Source organism: Cololabis saira, chromosome 21, assembly GCF_033807715.1.
Source record: "Cololabis saira isolate AMF1-May2022 chromosome 21, fColSai1.1, whole genome shotgun sequence".
Taxonomy (NCBI): domain Eukaryota; kingdom Metazoa; phylum Chordata; class Actinopteri; order Beloniformes; family Belonidae; genus Cololabis; species Cololabis saira.
Genome location: NC_084607.1, coordinates 6270564 through 6283245, shown reverse-complemented (window position 1 = coordinate 6283245; position 12682 = coordinate 6270564). Strand labels below are relative to the sequence as shown.

Below are 12682 nucleotides of genomic sequence, written 5' to 3'. Positions count from 1 at the left end.
ACGTTTTGAAAAATACTATCATTTACACAAACCCGCATAAATAGCTGTTAAGGTGCTATGAGCAGCCAAACCTGCAGGGGGCAGTGTAACGAGAAGATAAAGTCATGCTAGCCAATCAGAATCCTGGAAAAAAACATCAACAAATGACACGAGTAACTTCCAGTTACTTCCAAGATGAACGAGAGTCTTTCGTTTGGAGTGACAGAGAAGTGGAGTTACTTTTAAGTGTGACTTTAGAATATAAAACAGGTAAAATACAAGAAATTATTGACGGTGGCCAAACAAATTGTAAACAGGTCGCACTCATGACGATGGTGACGTTTCTGTTGCACAATGTGACGTTCTGAAGCCTAAATGTCCGTTTCCCTCCGTTTACAAGCAAACGTGAATATGGAGTTTTTGCAAATCTCCACTTTGGCCAGAGTTTTCAGAAATTATCGTTTTTGGAGACTTTGAGCTTCGTTTTCGTATAAATGAACGGCCAAAACGCATGAAAACACCACAGTTTGCTCACGTCGGTCGCCATCAGCTCCTCCTTGTCGTCGATACTGGCCACGGTGATCTGGCCCTGGCTGATCATGGGGAAGTCGTACGGGTTGGTCGTAATGAGCAGCATTTCTGCAGAGAAACACAGATTTTATTGAGGTTGAGTTTTAAAACCGGCTTCACTTTTAAAGACTGTTGGGTTTACCGATGAGCTCGGCCTTGTGTCCCGTCATGATCTGGTAGAAGATGTGGTAGCTCCTCTCCTCCGTCAGCTGGAAAGTTACTCTTGACTTTTCCAGCAAGTCTACGTGAAAGTTCAACGGTTAGAAATTTAAAGTACAGTTGTGACAGAAGTCTTTTTATTCCTCTCCATGTCAGACACTTCAAGGTTCATTTGACATACAAACCGTTAACCTGAATCTTCCTTCATCAGATTTAATTAACATTAAATCAACAAAAAAACATCTCTCCAAAATATACAGAATTATCTCACGTTCAGACAAAACACTCTCCATGCCGAAAATAAAATGGGAACAGGACGTATCCTGATTCCAACTACTGGAGTCAAATCTGTCAAAACGTATCTCATGACAAAAAACGTAAACCTACAGTTAATACAATACAAGATACTTCACAGGACAGAAACTGTTTAAAATGGGAATCTCATCTGAAGTATGTACTAACTGCTCCATTAAAACAACCAGACACTTCCATCCAAAAATGTTTTAAAAATGTTGAGAAAAATGGCGAAATTTCGACTTTATTCTTGAAACTGTATTTCAACATTAATCTCGACATTTCAACTTTTTTCTGCAAACTTTTTTCTCGACATTTCGACTTTTTTCTCGAAATTGTACTTCAACATTTTTTCTCAAAGTGCACATAAAAAAACAATCTTCCCTTCACAAATATTTTTTCTCATGCATGGCCCTAATACTCTTCCGTAGGATTCCCAAAATGTCCAACTTTGATCTGTTCACACAACAATACACAAGTATAAACACTCCGACCTTCGAGGGTCCAGTCTTACGCAATTGAAGCAAATACCAACCAAGTAAAGGTGAGACTTATAATCTCACTATTCTGACATTTTACTACAGAGAAAGTAAATTAATGACGGTTTGTGATAAATATATGTACTTACAGGTTTCGATGTCGGCGGACGACAGTTTTCCCGTGGTCCCAAAGTGAATTCTGATGAATTTTCCCTACAAAACACACCATCTTCAGTGAAACCAGAAAGTATTTCAGGGCAGCAGGGAACCACATATAGCTGGGAGGGAATTCATGAAAATCGTCCACTTGGTGACAAGTTTTTGATATTTGGCATGGTGTTAGGTACAGTATGGACATAAGGTTTTCAAAAACCACTGCAAACAAATGTTTCCCGCCGAAAAGACCAAATATCATCAGCTTCTCTTAGTCCCAGATTGTTGTATATTGTCACTTACACTTTGTATATCGTCACATTTCCTATTTCAAGGTCATGTTGAAGGTCAAATTTAATTTTCAAGGTAATTTTTTGCACAAAAAACTCCATATCTCTAGAATTAAGTCACATAAAAATATGGTATAGGGCTCTAGACCCCTATTTTCACCCCCAAGGAATGCAATTTTCTGTTTATTGGCCAGGTCACCATCACTGTTGTGTCAATCTCCTTGGGTCCACATTTTGACTTTTTTCTTCCACATTTTGACGACTTTTTTCTTCCACATTTTGACGACTTTTTTCATCCACATTTTGACTTTTTTCTTCCACTTTTTGCCTTTTTCCACATTTTTTATGCCTTTTTTCGCCTTTTTTTCCTCTTGTTTTCCTCTTTTTTTCTCCTTTTTTTCTTTTCTTTTCCCCCCTTTTTTTCCTTTTTTCCTTTTTCCCCTTTTTTTCCTTTTTCTCCTTTTTTTCCTTTTTTTCCTTTTTTCCTTTTTCTCCTTTTTTTTTTGAAAACCTTATGTCCATACCTAACACCACTCAAAAACTTGTCACCAAGAGCTGAATCTTTATGATTTTTGACATATTCCCTCCCAGCTAATAGTTTGCTTGCCGTTTGCAGACTCACAAATCTGGAGGAGTTGTCGTTCCTCACGGTCTTGGCGTTCCCGAAAGCCTCCAGCAGAGGGTTCGCTGAGATGATTTGATCCTCCAGAGTTCCCTGGGAAACAGATCCGGCGCCGTCAGAAACACGGACTCTACTTTACGGCGTCGAGGAGCCCCGGTTTCCTGTCGTGGCCCGGTTACCTGAATTTTCCCGGACGTCTGCTCTTTCTTGTCGCCGCCAGAAACCGCGATTGTCGCGAAGTACTGGATGACGCGCTTGGTGTTGACGGTCTTTCCCGCACCGGATTCTCCGCTGCGGATGCAGAATACGAGAAAATACGATGAACTTCCTCGTTCTTTAAATATTTTGAATTAAACTTTTCATTTACCGCAATGGCCCGAATATAAGACGGTGTTTTTTGCATTGAAATAAGACTGAAAAAGTGGGGGTCGTCTTACATTCGGGGTCTAGACATTATACCCATTTACAACGCTAGATGGCACCAGATATCTTTAAAGCGAATGCTGAACTTAACTCCCCAGGCCAGAGCAAACCCCTGTCAGGTAGAAGACAAATAAAAATAGTAAGAAAGTAAGAAAGAAAAGAGAAAAAAATAAGAGAAGAGATAACAGAAAATGGAGAAACGTAGCGACAATCTGGAGAAAAGTGGGTGGAAGATCGGCAAGTTATGATGCAAACTTCAAGATGGCAAAATAACATGCTTTTTCTCTCCAATATATTGTTATAATCATTTGTTTCAGATGTACCGTCATTATTTTCTGTGGACAAATTGAATTTGGTGTTCAAAAAGTCTTTTTTCAAACTTGAATGTTGAAAAAGAGGGTGTCGTCTTATAATCAGGGTCGTCTTATATTCAGGCCAATACAGTATATGCAACAAACTCACGTAATCAGGACAGACTGGTTCTCACGATCTGTCAAGAAATAAAGACAATAAAAATACCAAAAGTTGTAATGTAATGATGAAAAAAAAAATCGATCTTTAGACATACAAATTGATTTTTAGGAATTAATATGAGAATCGATTTAGAATTCTCAAAAAAATCATCGATTTTTTTGGCCTACTTCCCTCGTCCAGTCTGGTGTTTTTAACTACCTGGACCGGTATGGGCTCAAATTAAAGCCATAAATATTTTGTATCTGTAAATAAACTTTGTACTTGTACAAATATTTTGCATCTGTAAATCAACTTTGTACTTGTAGAAATATTTTGTGCATGTGCAAAACATATTTGTCCTTGTAGAAATATTTTGTGCATGTGCAAAACATATTTGTAATTGTAGAAATATTTTGTGCATGTGCAAAAAGATCCAAAGATCGCTGATCGGCTCTTATTATTGGCACGTCAAAACAGTGCCATAATTCGCCATAATTCGTAGTTGTAAAAAAAGTTTGTAGCTTTTGTAAAAAAAGTTTCCACAGCTACAAAAATGTTCTACACATGCACAAAATATTTCTACAAGTACAAATATTTTTTGCACATGCACAAAACATTTCTACAAGTACAAAGTTTATTTACGGTTACAAAATATTTATGGCTTTAATTTGAGCCCATAGACCGGTAAAGGATGGAATACAACTCGGGTCCAAATGAACAGGAGTCTGTGGGACGGTCCGGAGAGAGACCCACCTGTGAGCATGTTCTGATACGCGTTGTCAGAGACGGAGAAGATGTGCGGCGGAGCCTCCATGCGCTTCTTGCCCCGGTAGGCCGACACCACCTGGGGGTCGTACACCGGCAGCCACTTGTAGGGGTTGACGGTGACGCAGAAGAGCCCGGAGTACGTCTGCAACGAGAGGGGGGGGATGAGCCACGAGACGGACGAAGACAACGTCCCTCCGGATCAGAGCCGGACCAAGACATAAGTGAACTAAGAGGCTGCTTAGAGCCCCGTGACCACTAGGGGGACCCCAAGAGTTAGATGTGTGAGTGATGATTCATACTTTATCAAAGGTATGCAGAGGTGCCAAAAGTATTCACATTCATTACTCAGGTAGAAGTATAGATACTAGAGTTTAAAAATACTCCTGTAGAAGTTGAAGTATCAACTCAAGTTTTTTACTCAAGTAAAAGTATAAAAGTATTGCTTTCAAAACTACTTAAAGTATAAAAGTAAAAGTAATGTAAGGGGGGAAAAAGCCATTGAAAATGAATGCATCTTAGTATAATGCAAATATATTAAAGAACCATATATGTGTACTATTGAGCATTAACATGTGTTTCAGAGAGCAGCAGATATGATGACTAGTTGCCTATAAGTATTGTAATGGTGCAAAAAGTCAAACTTCAGAGGCGTGTTATCATTTATCCTAACCTTTATTGGAATGTACATCCAAGTTTAGTTGCAGGAATCTGAGGGAACGGATGTAAGAACAAAACTGGACAAGAACATCTGAAACAACCACAACCAAATTCACTCTATCCGGATGGAGCAATTTAACTGGATAGTTTTTATTTAAAGGCCGAAATTAAATAGAGTAACGACGCTGTTTCTAAAATGTAAAGAGTAAAAAGTACAGATAATTGTGTGAAAATGTAAGGAGTAAAAGTAAAAAGTCGTCAAATAATGACTCCAGTGAAATATAGATAACCAAAATTTTCTACTTAAGTAAGGTAACGAAGTATTTGTACTTTGTTACTTGACACCTCTGAAGGTATGTTATTGTACGAAAACACAATAATTAATATTATTACTAGGGGTGGGACTTTATCGCGTTAATTACTTAATTAATTAATTAATTACAGAAAAATAACGCTACCAAAAAAAATAAGGCATTTAATCGCAATTAACCAAACAGTGCGGAACGTTTCTCAGTGCACGAGTTCCCGGTATAAGTTACCTGTAATACTGATGCACAGAACTCAACACGAGAAACAACAATGGAAACCGATGGGAAGTCGTTGCTGGGTTTGGTGGTCGGAAATTTTAGTTTAAAAAAAACTACAGAGTGGAAACCTGGATAAAAGCACAGCACTTTTTTGGAATATACTTGAAAGTGCGTTTTTTTCATTTTACTAAACAAAAACAAATGTGTTTAAGACATAGGAAGTTTACAAAAAGTCCTGAAAAAGCTTGAATATAGCTAACTTCAATTTAAGTTTGTGCCTTGTGGACAATGCAATCATATTCCTATTCATATTGCACTTTATGTTAAACTCAAACTCAAACTTTATTTATTTATATAGCACCAAATCATACAATATAAATGCAGCACATGGTGCTTTACATACAGAGATAAAATAACAATCAAAAGTACAGTTTAAAACATCCCATACGACCCCACCCCCCACGCGTACACACACACTCACTCACACTCATACACATGTGCACACACTCACACACACACACATACACAGTAAGTGGACTGGTGACATGGCTTATCACTAACGACCACTCAGTTACCACTCAGTTATCAAAATAAACACAATTTTGTTGTTTAAACTGATTTATGTGTCAATTTAATGATTCAGTCATATACCAAAATCCATTTAAATTGAAAAATGTTGCTTCTCGTGTCAAATATTGATATGCGATTAATTGCGATTAATTAATTACAAAGCCTCTAATTAATTGAATACATTTTTTTAATCGAGTCCCACAACTAATTATTACGTAAACAGTATTATGTTAACAGACTAGAGTAGACGACTGCTGCCTCTCGGCTCTTTATTTGTTTATTCTACTTAATAATGTCTGTTTTTGTACATTTGAATTTATTCTTATGTGGAGAACACGAGGTTCTGTTTATCTAAGTTGAGTGATTTTAATTATAGTTCTAGTTTTTGTAGTACTTTGTTGTTGCACATTGGTGTTGCAGTTTATTTAAAACCAAAAATAAAGTAGATAACGTGTTTACAGTAAATGGTTTATAAATAATCTATTTGATTATTTTGTTTCTTTTAGTAGGCCTACACTGTAGATGACACTCAGTATCACACTTGGTACTTTATCACTTTAAATGTTAAGTGTAAATCAACCCCAGGCCGCTCTTGTAGCTGAATTTGCTCCATTTCAGATTAAAAACCATAGATGGTAAAAACCTGCCAGGCTGACAATAGGATGATGGAAACAACACTGCTGCAACTGTGACCTTTGACCTTTGACCTGTTGCTTCTCTGTGGGGCCAGTAGGGGCAGTTGCTGACTTTGATCAATATTAATGGAAAGATTTTTCTGCAAGTTTGTTAATCTGTTGTCTGCTTCCATACGTTAGAGTATTAGGGCCATGCAGGAGAAAAAATATTTGAGAGGGGAAGATTTGTTTTTATTGTGCACTTCGGGAAAAAAGTTGAAATGTTGAGATTAAAGTTGAAATACAATTTTGAGAAAAAAGTCAAAATTTCAAGAGAAAAGTTGAAATGTCAAGATTAATGTTCAAATAAAATTTTGAGAAAAAAGTCGAAATGTCAAGAATAATATTGATATACAATTTCGAGAAAAAAGTCGAAATTTCGAGATTAATGTTCAAATACAATTTCAAGAATAGAGGTTGAAATTTCGTGAATAAAGTCGAAATTTCATCTTTTTTCTCAACATTGACTTTTTTCTCGACATTTCGACTCTTTTCTCGAAATTGTACTTCAACATTAATCTCGACATTTCAAATTTTTTCTAAGCATTTCAACTTTTTTCTCAATATTTCAATTTTTTTCTCAACATTTCCACTTTTTTTCCCGAAGTGCATAATGAAAAAATATTCTTCCTCTAAAATACTATTTTTAATTTTCTCCTGCCCCTAATACTCTCCCGTAGCTTCCATTGTCTTAATCCCTGTGGATTACAATCTAACTACAACAAAAAGTTCCCACTAGTTTTACGAGTGTATTTGTAATGACAGGGAAGAACATGAAATAGGTTTATAGTGGGTGTGTGAATGATCAATAATCAGCATTATTGGCAGTAATAGAATGATTAATAATCAGGATTATTGGCAGTAATGGGGTCCGGAGACTCACGTAGATCATCCAGGCGGCGTAGCGGTCCTTGAGGTTGAACAGCACGGACGGCTCGTTGAGGTGCGTCATCATGGCCATGTCCTCGATCTTGTCGTACTTGGGCGGGTTCATGGCGTTGACGTCCTCCTCCTTCACCGTGACCGTCTGGACGGACAGATGGACAGATGGACAGACGGGGTGAGTTCTGGGTAATAGTCCATGGGCCAGGCCAGATATCAGCAACACTCAAGGTGACCAAACTTCCATGTCTGTAGATGACTCATGTACAGGATATCTGTCAATCTTTCACAATATTGTCCTTGGTATCATTTTAAGCATTCATTCAAGCTAAGATGTGAATCTTTCTGACCAACATAGAGGTCACTGCAGCTCTTTAAACTATAAACAACAAACATTTTTACACAATTTTCGCCTAAATGATATACTGTCTTTTATCCATGTGTCATCTAGGAACAACAAAGACACAAAATACAAAAACTGGAATACTCATAGGACCATAAGGATTCAGGAAACGTATCACATCTTAGCTTGAATGAATGCTTCAAAGGTCCCCTTTTAAAATGATACAAAAGACAATATTGTGAAACGTTGACAGATTTCCTACATGAGTCTAAACCAGGATATGCAGCAGCATCTAAAATGTAATTTTCTGAAGGGGCTGGGTAACTTCATGAGCTGATAACTATGATACAGCTGCCACTTAGACAGGGTCAATTTTCACAAAATCAGAACCCCGAAGGCATTTTGCAAATATTTATAACTGACAACATTTCTAGGGGTATTAAGGGGTGCTGAATCCAAATCTGCTGTATATGAAGCTTGTTTTTAACTATGAATAATTACTCAGTTATGGGCATGCCAAGTAGTGGCATGACCATATTGCAATCGTCCAGAATGGCCCAAAGGGCAATGTTGCTAGCATTTTGCTAACAAGCTAAAGTCGCAAAAGTCCCACGTCACACCAGCGGGTGTACAGCATGACCCTGCTCTGATGTGGGAAAAAAAATCCCCAAAAAATTAAACACGCCCGAAAAAATGAGGAAAAACATGAAAATGAAGGCGATATAATGGTATACAGAAAAGGTTTCCCTTTTCTTCCTTATTATTATTCCGCACATTTTTTCGTCCGTTAATACGGCCCGAACCGCAACGTGCACCCATGCATGGCATACATCGTTGGATGCGTCTCCATCGTGATTCGATGGGCATTACTTTTCTCCGTAATAGGGGTTACCGTGGCAACGCTAGTTGCCAAAAAGCAAAAAAAAAGGCGAAAATTCAGACGCTCATTGCTCGGCCGAACTTTATCGTAGAGACATCGTTCAAACTTTCAAACACTCGGCCCGATTGTCACTAAAGGCCATACAACTTCATCATGCTAGTCATTATGGTTTTTGCGATATTTAACTTTCAATTTAAAAAAAAAAATCTATTTTATTTTGGACGCTTGTTGCTAGGCAACGGTTTATCGTACAGACAACATTACAACATTGACAAACCCGGGACGCGTTGTACTGCAACATATTTTAGTCTCATCATGCTAGCTATTACGGTTTTTGAGATATTCCACTTTGCTCATTTTGATGCTAACGGAATTTTGTACGCTTGTTGCGCGCCAACGCGATATCATAGAGACTTTGATTCAACGTTAAAATACTCGGGTTGCTGTGGACTACAACAGACTGAGGTCTCATTACGCTGTCCTTTACAGCTTTTGAGATATTACAGCCAAATTGTCCCATTCTATCCTATGGAGCTTGTTACCATGGCAACAAAAACCTATGCATTTGTATGGGGGAGCATGTGAATAAACCATCTGTTAATGCTGCCCGGACCGGAACGTGCACCCATGCACGGCATACATTGTTGGATGCGTCTCCATCATGCCTCGATGGGCATTACTTTTCTCAGTCAAAAGTGTTACCGTGGCAACGCTAGATGCCAAAAAGCAAAAAAAAAAGCGAAAATTCGGACGCTTATTGCTCGGCCGGACGTTATTGTAGAGACATCGTTCAAACCTACAAACACTCGGCCCGATTGGCACTAACGAACCGTACAAGCTCATTATGCCAATTATTACACTTTTTGATCGATATTGATCTTTCATTTTTTTCTTTATTTCCGTTTGACTTTGGACGCTTGTTGCTAGGCAACAGATTATCGTAGAGACATCGTACAAAGGTTCCCAGACTCGGCACGCTGTGGACTTCAACATATTCAAATTTCATGAAGCTGTGATTTAAAGAAATTTTATGTCAAAATCCATGCCAAATGGCCCCATTCATTCGGATAGGGTTTTTTACCATGGTGAAAAAAAAACCCTATCCGTTAACGTAGCCTGAACCAGAACGTGTACCCATGCATGGCATACATCGTTAGATGCGTCTCCATCGTGCCTCGATGGGGATTACTTTTCTCAGTCAAAAGCGTTGCCGTGGGGACACTGGATGCCAAAAAGCGCACCCCATTAATAACTATAGGGAGCACAGGAATTAATGCAATACAACCATAAACACCTCAAACTGACATAGAACCACCCCGAACACAACCACTACAGCCCCAAACCAAAGCAGCGAGAGGGGACGAATGGGCAGTAGGGCATGCCCATATCAAAATTTCCTGAAATTTTCTAGTTATTATTATTATTAGGCTACTTACTCTGTATTTTGTTTTGAGGTAAAATATATCAAATGTGCTGGAATGGAACCTTTGCCAAACCCCCAATCTCGATACATCTCAAATCTGAATATGGCATTAAATTGCCCATGTAGGAAAACTTACAAAAGTACATTTAATTCATGTTTGTACCTTGTTTAGTCAAAAAGATATACTGAAAAATAGATTTGAGCCTGGCGGTGGTGGCCATTTTGGATTTCTCAATTTTGAGGCATTTTGGGACATTTTTGAGCTTCATATACAGCAGATTTGGATTCAGCACCCCTTAACACCCCTAGAAATGTTGTCAGTTATAAATATTCACAAAATGCCTTCAGCACTTTAAATAAGCACTTTTTCAGAAATTCTGCCTAGACTAACTCAGGAAGGTTATCATACCAGAATATCATCTACAGACATGGACATTTTCAAAAATTATGAGCAAGTTTGGTCACCTTGAGTGGTAGTGACGAGTGAGATTTTGGGCTCTGGCCCCTGGACTATAAAGGGGGTCACGCCCTGGCGTCGTCCGGGGGTCTCACCTCGTCGGCCTCGGTCTTCACCGTGGCCTGGCCGCCCTCCCTCTTCTGCACGACGCCCTTGATGTACAGCTCCTTGGGGTGGGGCACGAAGCAGGCGGTGCGGGCATCGAACGGCCGGTTCTGGGCCTCCACGCGCTCCCTCTCGGGTTTGCGCAGGAAGACAGCCGCCGGCCCGTACTGGGCCATCTCAGCGTCCGAGCTCATGGCGATACCTGGACAGAAGGAAAGAAGGACACGTCGTCACGGAAACGTTCACGTGACTTTGTGAGATAGACTTTTGCGTAAATTATGACTAAACATCGTCGTCATGAACCTTTATCACCTGAGGAAAACGAGACGCAACGAAAATGCTGGTCATGTGACGATAACAATAATTCAATTATATAATGCAGTATCGTCGACAAATAAAAACCAGACTAAAATGTAGATTACAAAATAAAAACTCTGCTGAAATGTGTCTTCATTTTCGTTGACCAAAACGAGACGAAATGTTCCAACAAAGATCCTTAGGCCCCGTTTCCACATAGCAAAAACGGTGTTGTTTTCATGCGCTTTGGCCGTTCGTTTACACGAAAACGAAGTTCAAAGTCACCAAAAACAATAATTCCTGAAAACTCCGGCCAAAGTGGAGATTTGCAAAAACTCCGTCTTCACGTTTGCTTGTAAACGGAGAGAAACGGACATTTAGGCTTCAGAATGTCACATTATGCAACAGAAACGTCACCAGCGTCATGTGTGCGACCCATGTTTACAATTAGTTTGGCCACCGTCAATATTTTCTTGTATTTTACCTGTTTTATATTCTAACGTCACACTTAAAAGTAACTCCACTTCTCTGTCACTCCAAACGAAAGACTCTCATTCATCTTGGAAGTAACTGGAAGTTACTCGTGTCATTTGTTGATGTTTTTTTCCAGGATTCTGATTGGCTAGCATGACTTTATCTTCTCGTTACACTGCCCCCTGCAGGTTTGGCTGCTCATAGCACCTTAACAGCTATTTATGCGGGTTCATATAAATTATGGTATTTTTCAAAAACGTAGAGGGGGAAATATCCGTTTTTGTAAATACCCGGCTATGTGTAAACGTGGGCGGATAGTTCCTATTTTATTTAGAAGCCCTTGTCTTTGTGTTTCAATTTCTGTCTTGACTTCCCTGGTTCCTAACTACCCTGTTTGTCTGCACCTGTGTCTCTTCAACCCCTCTGTGTATATCTGTTCTTGTCTTTCCCTGCTGGTCCGTACTGTTTCCTCCCTCCGTGTTTTCCTTGTCAGGTTTTGGTAGTTTTACTTGGTCACGTTCATGTTCTGGTTTTTGTATCCTGCTCGGCAGCGCTTTGGTTTTGTTTCTGAAGAATAAATCACTACTTTTTGGAACTCTCCATGTTTTCAGTAGTTTCTCTGGTTTAATGTCCATGTTTTCAGTAGTTTCTCTGGTTTAATGTCCATGTTTTCAGTAGTTTCTCTGGTTTAATGTCCATGTTTTCAGTAGTTTCTCTGGTTTAATGTCCATGTTTTCAGTAGTTTCTCTGGTTTAATGTCCATGTTTTCAGTAGTTTCTCTGGTTTAATGTCCATGTTTTCAGTAGTTTCTCTGGTTTAGTTCTGCTGGGTGACGTTAGTCCTCAATCCCAGTCGCTGCAGCAGGAATCAGATCCAGAAGATGCAGCTGCAGAGTTAGAGGCTGATGCCGTTAACGCAGAGATCTAGATTCACGTCAATTAAAAACAAAGTTACATAGAGAAACACAGGGATCTGCTCTCGGGCTGGAGAAGAAGAAGATCCATTTTTGATACACTTTCCTACATAGACGTGGAAAAGAAAACCCAATGTGTCGTCGAAAAAGAAAAAGATGTAGAGAAATGCAGAAAAATAAATATATTTTAAACTCAAATTAGAGTCTTCTGTATCTGGAATGAATGTATTCTTAAGTCTATAAGGTAACAATAATATAATAATAAGATAACCTTGTTTGAATTGTAAAGT

General features: G+C 38.9%; 1 protein-coding gene across 1 annotated transcript in view; it reads right to left on the bottom strand.

Moving 5' to 3' along the window:
• Nucleotides 1-10902, bottom strand: part of LOC133422549 (myosin heavy chain, fast skeletal muscle-like) — a 56264-nt gene extending 45362 nt beyond the window's left edge. Inside the window, exons 1-9 of the mRNA XM_061712570.1 lie at nt 10699-10902; nt 7502-7645; nt 4176-4332; nt 3432-3459; nt 2726-2837; nt 2547-2639; nt 1631-1694; nt 692-790; nt 489-618 (exon numbers count right to left, since the gene is read on the bottom strand). Of these exons, the coding sequence (XP_061568554.1) occupies nt 489-618; nt 692-790; nt 1631-1694; nt 2547-2639; nt 2726-2837; nt 3432-3459; nt 4176-4332; nt 7502-7645; nt 10699-10902 (1031 nt within the window). The remainder of the gene's footprint in view (nt 1-488; nt 619-691; nt 791-1630; nt 1695-2546; nt 2640-2725; nt 2838-3431; nt 3460-4175; nt 4333-7501; nt 7646-10698) is intronic.
• Between the last annotated feature and the right edge of the window lie 1780 nt (nt 10903-12682).